Source organism: Stegostoma tigrinum, chromosome 35 (assembly GCF_030684315.1).
Source record: "Stegostoma tigrinum isolate sSteTig4 chromosome 35, sSteTig4.hap1, whole genome shotgun sequence".
NCBI lineage: Eukaryota > Metazoa > Chordata > Chondrichthyes > Orectolobiformes > Stegostomatidae > Stegostoma > Stegostoma tigrinum.
Genome location: NC_081388.1, coordinates 6,789,951 through 6,805,083, shown reverse-complemented (window position 1 = coordinate 6,805,083; position 15,133 = coordinate 6,789,951). Strand labels below are relative to the sequence as shown.

Genomic DNA, 15,133 nt, shown 5'->3' with positions numbered 1-15,133 from the left:
CTACATGGGCGCGGGGATGCTTTCAAAAACGTAGCTCCAACATCAGAAGAATCCAACTTCTTCTCTGGAGACATTCCACTGTCGGGGGTGTGTCACTGACGTGGTCATTCTTCAGGCTCATTTCAATATTGGGGGGCTTCATTAAAAACTGAAAATGTTTTAGAATCTTAGTTCATGGTTAGAGATGGACATTCCATCTTAGAGATTGGCGACAATGCTGAAAGAGGCTGGTCGGCCTGTTGCCTCAATCCTTGCTGTCTGAAGGAACAGCTCACTGAGTTTCCCCTCCCCTGTCTTGTTATGTCCATGGTCCTGCAATTTCTCTCTCTCTCTCTCTGTCTGTCTCTCTCTCTCTCTCTCTCCCTCCGCTCCATCTCTCTCTCTCTGCTCTCTCTGTCTCTCTCCCCCCACCCCATCGCTCTCTCTGTCTCTCTCCCCCAACCCCATCTCTGTGTCTCCGTCTCTACAAATAACTGCCCAATTCCCTCTTCGATTGGATCCACCTCCAGCCCATTCTCAGACAGTGCACTCCAGATCCCAACCCAAGCCCACCTCCTTTTGCCTATTTAAGTATCGGAGAGTGTGGGGTGTTGGATTTTGCGCATTCAGAAAGGGCCAAAGATTTTTAAAAACAATGCAGAAAGTTGGGCTGCACTAAACAGTGTTTGTTCTTAAAATTGTGTAGTCATGTTATACCCGTCACTTCAAGGTTTGGGCTGAGAAACCAGTGCAGGAACTACACAGACAATGCTCCACTATCCAATGTGATCGTGGCTGATTTGATTTTAACCTCAACTCTACATGCCTGCATCTCTGATGAGCTTTCATCCCCTTGGTCATCAGGAATCTATCTCTGCCTTCAAAATATTTAAAGACCCTGCATCTGCTGCCTTTTGAAGACAGAAATTCCAAACACTCAGTTCTGTGGGGGAGAAATAATGTTTTCTCATATCTGTTTTAAATGGGTGCCCTCTTATTTTTAAGCCATGACCTCTAGTTCTAGATTCTCCTACCAGAGGAAACATCCTTTCCACATCCACCCAGTCAACTCCCCTCAGGATCTTACCCGTTTCAATTGAGTCACCTCTGAGTCTTCTAAACTCTGGAGGATACAGGCCAAGCCTTGTCCATTCCCTCACAAGGCAATCCACTCATTCCAGGTATTAGTCTAGTAAACCCTCTCTGAACTTCTAACACACCTGACATCCTTCTGAGCATATGGTGACTGGAACTGTACACATTGCCCCAGATGCAGTCTCACCTGTGCCTTATTCGACTGAAGCATAATCTCCCTACTCTTGCATTCAATTTTCTGCACTGTATAACATTAAATTTTATGAGCTGTCCTGGTTACTTGCTGTACCTGCATACTAACCTGTCATTCATGCATAAGGTGACCTATACTACACATTGCCTAATCAAGTAGACCACCACACACAGTTTTCAAAATTATGTTTAGTTGTATTTAATGTCCTGAGAGTCTACTACATCACGTGGGACTAATGCTAATCCATTGCTAATGTTGTCCCCTTGTTTGAGAAGAGAAACAAGGATAATCCAGCTAATTATAGACCAGTGAGCCTGATGTCAGTGGTGGGGAAGGTGCTGGAGAAGATACTGAGGGATAGGATCTATTTACATTTGGAAGAAAATGGGCTTATTCCTGATAGGCAGCATGGTTTTGTGCAGGGAAAGTCATGTCTTACCAACTTGATTGAATTCTTTGAGGAAGTGACAAGGTTGACAGATAGGGAAGGGGCTGTGGATGTCATATATATGGACTTCAGTAAGGTGTTTGACAAGGTTCCCCATGGTAGGCTGATGGAGAAAGTGAAGTCACATGGGGTCGAGGGCGTATTAGCTAGATGGATAGAGAACTGGCTGGGCAACAGGAGACAGAGTGTTGTAGCAGAAGGGACTTTCTCAAAACGGAGAACTGTGACCCATGGTGTTCAACAGGGATCCATGTTGGAACTACAGTTGTTTGTGATTCACATAAATGATCTGGAGGAAAGTATAGATGGTCTAATTAGCAAGTTTGCAGATCATGCTAAGATTGGTGGAGTAGCAGATAGTGAAGGGGACTGTCGGAGAATGCAGCAGAATATGGATAGATTGGAGAGTTGGGCGGAGAAATGGCAGATGGAGTTCGATCCAGGCAAATGCGAGATGATGCATTTTGGAAGATCCAATTCAAGATCGAACTATATGGTAAATGGAAAAGTTCTGGGTAAAATTGATGCACAGAGAGATCTGGGTGTTCAGGTCCATTGTACCCTGAAGGTGGCAACGCAGGTCGATAGAGTGGTCAAGAAAGCATACAGCATGTTTTCATACATCGGACAAGATATTGAGTACAAGAATTGGCAGGTCATGTTGCAGTTGTGTAGGACTTTGGTTCGGCCACATTTGGAGTACTGTGTACAGTTCTGGTCGCCACATTACCAAAAGGATGTAGATGCTTTGGATCGGGTGCAGAGGAGGTTCACCAGGATGTTGCCGGGTATGGAGGGTGCTAGCTATGAGGAGAGGTTGAGTAGATTAAGATTATTTACATTAGAAAGATGGAGTTTGAGGGGGGGCCTGATTGAGGCCTACAAAATCATGAGAGTTATAGGCGGGGTGGATCACAAGAAGCTTTTTTCCAGAGGGGGGACTCAGTTACTCGGGGTCACAATTTCAAGGTGAGAGGGGAAAAGTTTAAAGGAGATATGTGCGGAAAGTTCTTTACATAGAGGGCATTGGGTGCCTGGAACGCATTGCCAGCAGAGTGGTAGGGGTGGGCACGATAGCATCATTTAAGATGTATCTAGACAGATACACGAATGAGCAGGGAGCAGAGGGATACAGATCCTTGGAAAATAGGCAACAGGTCTAGATAGAGGATTTGGATCGGCGCAGTCTTGGAGGGCTGAAGGGTCTGTTCCTGTGCTGTAATTTTCTTTGTTCTTTGGGACTGAAGACACACTTAAGCCTGATAAAGGGAGGGAGAGCAAACTCTACTCCCTGAGGGGTATTAATGGCTGGGTCAAGTATTTGTAGTAACCCAGTCCATTTTATGATCATTTTCAGATATTAGCCTATGTTAACAGATCTGTTGAATTCCATTTCATAACTTGGGAGAGAATAAATGAACTGCAGAGCGAACTGAGAGCTACAATCACTGAGTACTGAGCTACGGTGTGATGTGGAGTACCTAGAGATTTGACACCCATTCTGAAACTTCACGCTGTACACTGCAGGCTAGTTCTTTCTTGGCCCATATCCAGTTCCCAGAGATTGGAGCAGGTGAAGACAATTGAGTCCTTTTGAGCCTGCATCCAATCATGGAAGATCCTGTAACTTGATCTCCCAAGGCTTAACAACTGTGAGGATTACAATACACTCCTGGGGGTTTTGTGCACTCTGGCCTACCATTGACCAACAACCCCATCCTAGTAATTCATTATCCTTTCCTGGTCAACCAAAAAAGAGAGGCCCCATTGGACGATGCTTGACATTCTCCAAATGGGCATTGTTTCTCAATCCTATTATCAATATTTTAAAACTTGTTAAAAATAAACCTTCAAAGTAAATTATAAAAAATACTTTCATTTTTCTCCAGACAGCAGGATCCTGGAGAGTGATCTATAATTCCCAGAAATTCCAGGCCATCCTGGAGAGTTGGCAACCTGAAATTCCTGCATTATCTCTATGTGCCCTTAATATTCCAAAATCTCTCCTTTGAATATAAACAGTGGCTGAACATCTAGAAGCCTGTGTAGTAGATAATTCCAAGGCTTCGGAATGAACTGCTGAGTGACAAAAACAAATTTTCCTCCTCTCAGTCTTAAATGATCACCCTTCGCTGCCATTTTCTGATGAAGGGTCTAGGCCCGAAACGTCAGCTTCCCTGCTGCTAAGATGCTGTTTGGCCTGCTGTGTTCATCCAGCTCTACACCTTGTTATCTCGAACCCTTCCCTGCGAACTTGCTCCTGAAATTGTGTCCCTGTGGTCTCAACTCCCCAGCCTGGAGGGAAGCTCACTCTCTAACCATGTTCATCACCTTCAGAATTGTATGTGTTTCAATAAGATGGCCTCCCATTCTTTTAATCTCCAAGGCATTTTGGGCTGGGTTAACTGATCAAATTGTGTACTGTTCTTGAAGACCAAAATAGCTGATCTAGCTAGCTGTTCAGATGTATCCATCACACCATATTGTAGAGCATTAGTTACTTTCTGTGGGACTCAGAATTGGTAAAATTTAGGATCAGTTCTCAACTGGTCTCATTTTAAATGGATTTGAATCATTTCAATCCATTTTAGAAATACACAAGCCTTGCAGGGCAAAGCTGCCCCTCACTCATGACCGGCATCTCAGAACTGACCAGAATGGAAGAGAATGTAGTATCTATGACATTTTTTTGTTGCTGTTCACAGTTTGCATTGTGACAGATATCTGTTTACACTGGAAGGTCAGCACTAGTCCCAGGTCAGTTCCAGTTCAGCCCTGGTCTCAGGGCCAGCCCCAGGTTTTAAGCCTGAGCTCAGCCCCTCACAATCCCAATCCCCATTTTGAATCCAATCCCAGTTACAGGCACAATCCCAATCATCAAATCCCAGTACTGGCTCAATCCCGCATCCCAGCAGCAAACCCAGTCCTAGTTCCAGCCACATGCCCTTTCCCAATCCCCTGTCCAGGCAATGGCCCAGTCCCATTCCCCAAATCCCATATCCCAGATCCCAGATCCCAGCCACAGCCCCAGTCCCAGTCCCTAATTTCAGCCATAGCCCCAGTCCTAAATTCAGTCCCAGCCACAGGCCATATCTCACCCACAACCCCAGTTTCAGTCTCCAATCCCAACCATAGGTTCTGTCTCATTGCCTAATTTCCAGCCATTGGCTCAGTCACAAACCCCAATCCTAACCATAGGCCCAGCCTCAATCGCAATCCCGAAATCAGGTTCAGTCCCAAACCCAGACACAGAACCAGTCCTAATCCTATATCCCAGCCACAGCCCTGTCCCATTCTCCAAGCCCAGGCCCAATGTCTAAATCCCAGTAACCGTTCCAAACGCAAAACCAGCCTCAAGCCCAGTCACAACCCCAATTCCAACCTAAGTACCAAAAACCAATCCACAATCCCAGCCAATGACCTCGCCCACATCTCAAATCCCAGTATCAGGCCCTAGGCCCTGGCCCTCTCCCAGTCACTGATGCCACTTACTTTATGTCTCTTTTGCAGATTGTGTGCCCAATAATTGCTGGCTTCCTTCACTTCTTCTTCTTGGCGGCCTTCTCCTGGATGTGTCTGGAAGGTGTCCACCTCTACCTCATGCTGGTCGAGGTCTTTGAGAGCGAGTATTCCAGGAAGAAGTACTATTACCTATGTGGTTACTGCTTCCCTGCTCTTGTGGTTGGCATCTCAGCAGCAGTGGATTACAGGAGCTACGGAACTGACAAGGCGTGAGTAAAGCAAAGAAATTCAACTTCAAATAGAGACCAGTGGAAAAATGGAATTCCTACCATGCTGAGTTGTGTTTTCCTTTTCTTCGATATGGGCATGTCAGCATTTTTGCCCATCCCTAATTGCCCAGGTAAGGATGACGGATTCTCTTCCCTAACAGACATGAGTGAACCAGACAGGTGTTTATGGCAATCGATGGTTGGTTTGTGATCAAAATTAGTGAGACTAGCTAACTGAACAAAAATTCTGCTCCTCTATTGAGATCTACGTCCATGTCCCCAGAGCATTATTTTGGCCCTCTGAATTACAAGCCTGGTGACAGTGTTACTACATCCACCATCGCCAAGTTTGTTGGAATACACAAGTAGGGAAGTCTTGCTCCCACTGTAAAAGACAACTTCTCAGACGTGTGTACAGTTTTGGCCTGACTTTAGCAGGGACAGGCTTGCATCAGAAGCAGTTCAGAGAAGGCTCACTTGGCCATTTCCTGAGGTTAAGGGGACTTCTCATGAGGACTGGTTGAACAGGTATGGATGGTCCTCTGTGAAGTTTAGAAGAATGAGAAATAGAGTCATAGAGGTGTACAGTGCAGAAAAAGGCCTTGCAGCCCATCACATCCATGCCAGTGAAAAACAACCCCACTGACCTGTTCTAATCCTATTTTCCAGTAGGCAGCCCATAGCCTTGAATGTCTTGACATTATATGTGTACATCCAAATACTTCTTCAATGTTATGAGGGTTTCTGCCTTTACACCCCCTTTACGGGCAGTGATTCCCATATTCCCACCAATTCTGGGTGAAAAGATTTTCCTCTCATCTCCTCTAAACCTTCTGTCTCTTGTCTTAATTCTATGCCACCTGGTCATTGATCCCCCTCATCAAGGGAAAATGTTTATTCCTGTCTAGCCTATCTATGGCCCTCATAATTTTATGCATCTCAGTCATGGTCCCCTCTCAATCACCTCAGTTTCAACAGAAACAAGGCCAGTCTCTCTCTTCATTACTGAAAAACTCCAGCCAAGACAACATCCTGGTAAATCTCCTCTGCACCCTTTCCAGTGCTATCACATCCCTTCTGTAATGTGGATTCCAGAACGGCACACATTATTCTAGCTTTGGCCTAACCAACATTTTTATACAGCTCCAGCTAACCACTCTGCTGCTAATAAAGGCAAGTTTCCAGTATGCCTCCTTCACCACATTATCTACCTGTCCCGTTACGTTAAGAGACTGCTGGACATGCATACCTAAAAATCTGATCTTCAGGGTTTTCCAGAATCTTATTGAAACATGTAAGACCTGGGGATGCTTGATAGGATAGATGTTGAGAGGATATTTCCCCTTGTGATAGAACCTGTAAATAAGAAGGCATGGTTTCAAAAGAAAAAAATCGTCTGTTTAGACTTCAGATGATGAAGAATGCCTCCTCCTAGACAGTCCCTCACCTGGGAAATTCTCTGCCCCAGCGAGCAACAGAGACTGGATTTTTGAATATGTTCAAGGCTGACTTAGATTGAACTGACAGGTGCCAATGTTGGGGGAACAGGCAGGAAGCTGGACTTGAGTTCCACCAATCATCCATGATCTTATTGACTGGCTTGAACAGGCTTGATGGGCCACACAGCCTATCCCTGTTCCTAATTCTGACGTATTTAAGGGTTTGAATCACACAACGGCTGTTTGAGAAGTAATTAAGAAGCTTTGTAAAATCTCACCTGGTTCATGAATGTCTTTTAGGGAAGGCAACCTGCCAATCTTGCCCAGTATGACCTATGTGTGACTCCAATCCCCAACCATCAGGATTGACTCCTAACTGACCTTTGAAGTAGCCTAATGAACCATGATGGATAAAACTACTGTCAGTGGTTCACAAAGAAAACTCAATTCCACCATCTCGTGAACAACTAGAGATAGGTTATAAATGCCAACCTTGCCAGTCACACCCATATCAATACTTGCTAGGGCTAAAGGAAGCAAGGGTATGGGGAGAAAGCAGGTACAGGGGACTGAGTTGAATGATAAGCCATAATCATGTTGAATGGCAGAGCAGAATTGAAGGGCCAAATGGCCTACTCCTGCTCCTATTTTCTATGCTTCTGTGTCGCAGAGAGGAATAAAATGAAAAGGAAAGCAAGATGTACAACGATAGAACATGTTTTTCCATGTTCTTCACTTCAGTCAATCGATATTTAAGTGAACCATTCATTCGGAGTGAGCATTATTTTCAGAAAATGGGCTGTATTACACAGAAGCATTTGTTCAGCGATTCCCCGAAGGGGTCATGGCCAAGGGTAGCAATCAGGTCAAATGGAGTCTCTAGACAGAGAACAATCAGCCCAAGCTCTAGTTATATCCAGATTGTGAAGTCCCTACTTTTCTTTCTCTCTCTTTGAAAGATTGCAATGTCTGCCTTTATAATGGAATCTACCTATGTAAACTCATCAACTGTAATTACAACTTCCACCCCTGTAGAGGGGAATGCACATGAGGTCTGCTACTTTGAGATAGGAAGAGTAATTTTTTAGTCTGTTCAGGGAACATCAAACACAGTCATATTATGAGAAGGCAAACTGGCCCTCAACAATGCTTTGAAATTGCTGTTGCCAAGGAAACAGCAAGGAAATTGTACATACTTAGAGCCTATTTAAGCTTTTGAAATAACAACCTTTGAGCTGTGTGGACACAGTGAAGTGCTGCAGATTTTTGTAAAGTGGAAAAGCTCATGGAAACCATGTCTTAATAAGCAGGTGGTATTTTGCCCTGTCTCTGTGGGATTAATACTGTGTGTGTGGGCGACACTGAGAGAGTAACTGTTGATCACAGGGTGACTAGCACACAATGTTGTCTCAGACTGAGTAACACACACTGCAGGAGTAACACACAGTATGCCACAGGTCAAGTAACGCATACAGCGAGAGTAACATGCAATGTATCACAGAACAAATAACACATGGCGAGAGTAATACAATGTGCCACAAAGCATGTAATATCCAAAGAGAATAACTCAGTGTACTATCTGGTGAGTAATACACGGCAACAGTAATACACAGGGTGAGTAACACACAGTATGAGTAACAAACAGGATTACTCAGCTGTAGCGAGAACAAGGATCAGAACCCCTCCAGCTGTGTGCCTGATATAGAACTTAAGTTGTAATACCAACACAATTAAAATTATGTTGACACACCTGAGAGTAGATTGCACTGCGTGGAAAATAGTTTAATTTCACTCTACTATCTGTAAGGTTCAATTTGAAATGTATTGAACAGCCCTTTTAAAGATGTTATGAATAATTGGGATAAAAACTCCTGACTCTAAGTTGCTGCTTTAAGTAATAGGTATTATAGCCTTCTGGAACGAGTCACATCTAACGCTGGGTTTTCCATCCCCTGAGTAACATTCCCCTTTAATCTTCCAGGAAAAACAGTATTTGTTGTGGCTTCAAAGTTCTGTTTCACTGATAAGTGTCTCTGCGCCCGGCCAGGGTTGATATTTAAGTTGGGAGTATCCATCACCAATGTAAGGACAGTTAATGAGGCTGACTGCACCACATTTATCACCAACGTTGTTTCACTCTGTCTAACACATTGAGCTAATGCTTTCCCTTGCTTTCTTCCTCCATTTATCATTCCCACTGTTGTTTTTTCTTCCCAACATGCATTTGTTTTCCCTTTTATTTGTTTAACTCACCCCTTGCACCCCTCCCACCCCACCCATCACGGTCTCGTCTAATCTCTCTTAATCTCCCTTCTCCTCCGTACTCAGATGTTGGCTCCGAGTGGACAACTACTTTATCTGGAGTTTTATTGGACCAGTTTCCTTTGTTATTATGGTAAGTGCAAATTTTGCTATTATCTGTTTGCACATGTGTGCATCTACTTGTCTATGTATCTATGTGTGTGTGCATCTACATATGTGTGCTTACGTACCTAGATAAGCATGTGCACACGTGTGCATTTACATGTGTGTGTATGCATATTTACTTGTCCATGCGTATCTACGTGTGTGAGACTGATAAGAGAAATAGAACAGTGATGGGCTTTATCCATTTCTCCACGTCGGTCTTCAGTTTTGAAGAAGGGTCACTGGACTTGAAGTTTGTTTCTCTCTCCCCAGAAGCTGCCAGACCTACTGAGTTTCTCCAGTACTTCTGTTTAGATTTGCGAGACTCATACCTGGAATGTGTGGATCATGAGGAAAGGTTGGACAGGCAGGGCTGGAGTTTTGAGGAGTAAGGGAGGACCTGATTGAAATCGATAAGATCCTGACAGGTCTTGACAGAGGTGATGTGGAATGAACCAAGAACTATGGGCTACTGTTTAAAAATCAGCAGTCACCCATTTAAAACAAGAGATGAGCACATTTTTGATCCCTGTTGAACTCTTCTTGAAAAGTTGGTGGAATCAGAGTGCTTGAATATTTTTAAGGCAGAAGTGGATAGGCACACTTGTTAGGTAAGGGTCAATGCAGGGATGTTGTTCCCAGTGTCTGGGAAGTCCACAACCGGGGTAACAGTCCAAGGATACAGGATAGGCCATTTAAGACTGAGATGAGGAATTTCTTTACCCAGAGAGTGGGGAGACTGCGGAATTCTTTGCCACAGAAAGCAGTTGAGGTCAAAACACTGAATGTTTTCAAGAAGAAGTTCGATGGAGCTCTTCGGACTAAAGGGGATCACAGGGTATGGAGAGAAAACAGAAATAAGATACTGGGTGAGATGGTCAACCATGATCATATCGAATGGTAGAGCAGGTTCAAAGGGCTGAATGGCCTACTCCTGCTCCTGTTTTCCGAGGGGATGAGAGTATCGGGGTATATGCAGGAATGTGGATTTGAGGTTACTATGAGAGTAGCCATGACCTTACCAAATGGTGGAGCAGATTCAAGGGACTGAAAGGCCTACTCCTGCACCTTGTTCATATGCTCATGTGACATCCTGTGTTTCTCCTTGTCCCGGCAGATGAACCTGGTTTTTCTGATGATTACCCTTCACAAGATGATACGAAGCAGCAGCTCCTTGAAGCCAGACTCCAGCAGGCTGGAGAATATCAAGTAGGTGATGTCTTACCTGGGTAATGACCCCAGGGTGGAGTGGAATGGGGGTGCTGGTGGCAGCAGCGAAGAGGGTAGGCAGGACGTGGTGGGGAAGAGGGCAATTTGTAACTGTGGGTGAACAGAGGATGGAGAGTTGAATGATGGTGAGGGAGGAGGGAAGACAAGGGGAGGGAAGGGCAGGGAGTGGTAGACAAAGACAGAATTTGATTAGAATTGGTCTGGAGTAAGACTTATTGTCTACTTGAGAATCAAATAGCTCTATTTCAATGCTCAGTTGGAGAAATAATTAGAGACAGCCTCACTTGCTTCCTATTGGGGGATAGCATATTGAAGGTGATTTCATTGGCCGAGCCAGCATGGTGATGCACTTAATTGGCTGCCACACGGTGAGGGGTTCATTGGATTGTGAAAAGGAAGGATTTGATTGGACAAGGAGACATTTGGCTCATTAATGAAGCTGGAGTTGACATCTGCACCCATACAAAAGATGAACAAAAAAATAGATTTGTTTTAATGGGAAAAAGTCCAGGACAGAATGACACCATGAGCTCTGTCTCACTTAGCCCAAATGATCGCAGGCCTGTCTCTCCTTCATACCTTGGAAGTCAAATTCTGTTATGGGGCTGGGAAATATGTGCCCACATTATATCACGAGGAAACTAAGCAGCCACACTGCCAGGCTCCCAGCTTCCCCCGTGGGCAAGACTCAAAATTCCTTCATTGCAGCTGTTCGCAGGCTTGTGTGTACCCTCTGCTTTCTTGAGAGGAGCTCCTGCATTTTATCCCTGACCCTTCACTCGCCCCACAGCTGTAGGACTGCAGCGGTTTGAGAAGGCAGCTCACCACAATCTTTGCCAAGGCAGTTGGGGACAGATTAGCAGCAAATGCTGGCCCACCCAACAATGCCCACATCACATGAGAGAATTTTTTTAAAGGGAAACTTTCTGAAAAGGGGTCACACTGTTGGAGCTTACATTCATCAGGACAGAATGGCAAGAATGCCAAATCTCAAAGGATATAATGATTCATACTGCATAAGAAGAGGGTTCTGGTTGGTTGGAAAGTGGACTCTGATTGGGAGGAGTGTTGCCATGGGGAATGCCCCAAGGAGTGGCTTCCCACAAGTATTGCTTTAATTGACAGAAGCACAACGCCTGGATATATTCTTTCTGATAGCAGAGGGCAGGGTCTTACATACGAATATGTACTGCTCCTAACGTGTGTAAGTGAGCTGAAAAGCTTTTCTGTTTAAATTGGCACCTCTGGGCCTTCTGTGTTAGTTGAATGACAAACATCAGTCTCAAAGCCAGCATTCTTTTACTGTTTCTCTTACAAAGGTTGGATTTTTGTACCTTGCCTTGTCTTTCCACATTGCTGCCTTTGCATTGATTTTATCTGTAGTTTGCTGCTGTGCATTTGAACCATCGGGGGTGTCCCTATGCCCAGATCTCCTGCATTAGTGCTGTGCCAGCCCCTCAGTCACCAACTCTGTCCAACCCACAGATGGGTTCTTGGAGGGAGAGTTCACACCAAGGTGAAGTGGAGAAAGTCGACTGGGCATCTTTCCTAATCTGTCAGGTCACCAGGCCAATGAACTCCCATTCCCTCAAGCCTTTAGAGACACTCACTTGTCTGAGAAGATTCTGCCATCTTCCAGAGGAAGCCCTGTGGAAGCTCATCTTGTGCTATCCCCTAGAGCCAGGGATGGCAGCGAGATCAAACAAGGGTATCGGCCCCTTCTCATGCCTGGGAAAGCCTTGATGTTACCAGATCCACCCCAGCCCACCATATTCACCACTCTAGTTCGGTCACAGCAACCTACTGAACACAGGGACACTTCCATGTGAGAGCATAGGAAATGATAAGCCATCTGGTCCATCATTGAGCCTGCTCTGCTAAGGCCTCATTAATGACAAGTGGGATCCCTTACAACACCCACATTGGCTTTTAATCTGTTTGCCCCCTCCCCCGGAGATCACTAATTGTATGAGCGTGGAAAGCATCTTACACTGTGATCCACTGTGCATTGCCCCGTAGATTGGGTGGAAATACTTCAGCTCCATTCATTTGGAGCCAGTGATGTTGCCCCACAGGAAAATGGAGGGTAGCCTCCAACAATAGTCTTAATGTCTTAAGTTTGCACCAACATTATATGGCGTTTCCAGGGGATGTCAACACTGGTTGCTAGGGGGTATGAGTTCTCTCTATACCCTTTGCTGGTGACTCCAGTCAGGAAAGCCTGCAGTTAAAGGTCAAGCAATCGGAAAGGTCCATGGGAACTCTAGTGGATAAAATGGGATTTCATGGGAATGGAAACTTTGTTATGGCTTTGGTGAGACGGTGTTCAGTTCTGGGCCCCTCAAGAAGTACACATGAGCAAGGCCGCTCCAGCAGAGAGAAAGCAAGAGGCAAACTGGTTCATTTGTGAGATGCATAGATTTGGCTGGAATCTCTTCAGTTTAAAAGACAAAAGGTGATTGGATAGAGCTGCTTAAAATTTCTGATGGATTCAATGGGGCATGGCAGAGTCAGGGACAGAAAGCAGAATATAGGAATAAGAGCTAGTTCCATTCAGCAGGGAACTCAGGAACAAAATGAACCTTGTCCCCAACAGGGTCAGGGAACTAGCTCATGATTAACGTTGTCGGAGTTCTGTTGGTTTGGGTTATGAAGCCAAATGGAGCAAAGGTGGGAAAATGGGTTGATCACAGATCAACCAGGATGTGACTTTACAAAGCTCAAGGGGCTGAATGGCCTCCTCCTGTTCTGACATCTGAATGGGTAGTATAAAGGACTTCCTGCCCATGTCTGAAATCAGACCCAACCCTCAGCTGTGGGCGTTTTAAATCAAAGATTCTGTAACCCGGCCTGATCAATGAGTGTTTTCCCATTGCCTGAGTAATCATCAGCAACCCCCCCCCCCCCCACAACCCCAACCCACCATTCTGAATAATTTTATAAATACGGAGATTGGAAAGCCTTTCAGGTGGTGGTAGGTAGAGGGGAAAGAACAGAAGAACCTGCCCAAGAAGCACAGGTAGCCAGAACAGGCTAATATTTCAGTCATCAATGGAGATTTTTTTTAAATAAATCTGTTAAGTGATTATATTTCACACCTTGGAGCAGGGGAAGCCTGAACCCAGAGGTAGGGACATTGCCACTGCACTATAAGAGCCTCTCAGTCATTGATTAATAGGGCTTATACCGAGAAGCTGCAGCTGTGGCCTCAAAACCTCATTGATTTTCCATAGATCAGAATCTTTACAAAGAACAAGCACTACCTGAACACCACCAATCTCTCCTGCATGTCATTCCAGCCTGCATATCACCCCAGCCTGCAAAACATTTCAGCCTGCATATCACCCCAGCCTGCATATCACCCCAGCCTGCAAAACATTTCAGCCTGCATATCACCCTAGTCTGCATATCACCCCAGCCTGCATATCACCCCAGCCTGCATATCACCCCAGTCTGCATATCACCCCAGCCTGCATATCACCCCAGTCTGCATATCACCCTAGCCTGCATAACACTCAAGCCTCCATACCAATATTGCCTCCACTATCATCCCCATCCTATGTAGCAAAACCTATAACATTGACCTGTGCCTTCTTTCTACAAACGTGCAGTGAACACTGCCACTCTGTGCCAGTGTGTGACCCTGTTCACTTCTCTAAGGCTCATGCTCTGAAATTCTGTTCCTAAATCAACCCATCTCTCCAACTCTGTCTGTTCCTTTAAGATGTTCCTACCTCACTGACATCACCATGCAGGTATAGTGGTGAAAGGATGGGTCTTCAGACAGAAGGTGCTATTGTATAAATTACCTTTAGATAGTTCAATACAGGTAACCTTGTCTTGTGCAATGTTATATTAACACGGCGTGTTACTGTGCTCTTCACCTTTTTATTCTTTAATGTGACATTAGCATTACTGGCTAGACAGCATTTATTGCCCATCCTGAGTTGCCCTTGAGGATGCTGTGAGCAACCTTCTTATTCCGCTGCAGCCCAATGCTTTTAGGGAGAGAATTCCAGGATTTTGACCTGATGCTGAAGAAACAGCAATATATTTCCAAGACAGGATAGTGAGAGGTTTGGAGGGGAACTTGCAAGTGGTGGGGCACCCTTGTATCTGCTGTTCTTGGCCTGCTGGATGGAAGTGGCTGTGGATTTGGAAAGTGCTGAGGAACCTTGCTGATTTACTGCAGTGCATCTTGTAGATGAGTGGAGCAGTATGGTGGTGCGAGGGATAATTACTTTGCATGACCATGGTTAAACTGCAGGACATGTTGCTGCAAGAGGACTCGAACCCCATAGCCAGCTCTGTCAGAAGATGCTGTGATTTCCTGAAATCAGGTACTGAAAAAGAAGAGGGAACACAGTGTGGAGCTGGAGGAACACAGCAGGCCAGGCAGCATCAAAGGAGCAGGAAAGTTGATATTTCGGTTGGGGACGCTTCTTCAGAAATCTTTTCCTAAGAAGCATCCCCACCCAAAACATCAACTTTCCTGCTTCTCCGATGCTGCCTGGAGTGCTGTGCTCCTCCAGCTCCACGTTATATTTTCTTTGACTCCCGCGTCTAACTATCTCTGCTGAAGAAGAAGCTTCCTTTCTGATTTGAACTTTAC

General features: G+C 45.1%; 1 protein-coding gene across 7 annotated transcripts in view; it reads left to right on the top strand.

The window, feature by feature from the left end:
- LOC125447480 (adhesion G protein-coupled receptor L1-like) overlaps positions 1-15,133 on the top strand; it is a 518,001-nt gene that overhangs the window by 459,180 nt on the left and 43,688 nt on the right. For all 7 annotated transcript variants that reach the window (XM_059639848.1, XM_059639853.1, XM_059639852.1 and 4 more), the window contains 3 exons: positions 5,226-5,446; positions 9,214-9,280; positions 10,409-10,500. In XM_059639848.1, the coding sequence (XP_059495831.1) occupies positions 5,226-5,446; positions 9,214-9,280; positions 10,409-10,500 (380 nt within the window). The remainder of the gene's footprint in view (positions 1-5,225; positions 5,447-9,213; positions 9,281-10,408; positions 10,501-15,133) is intronic.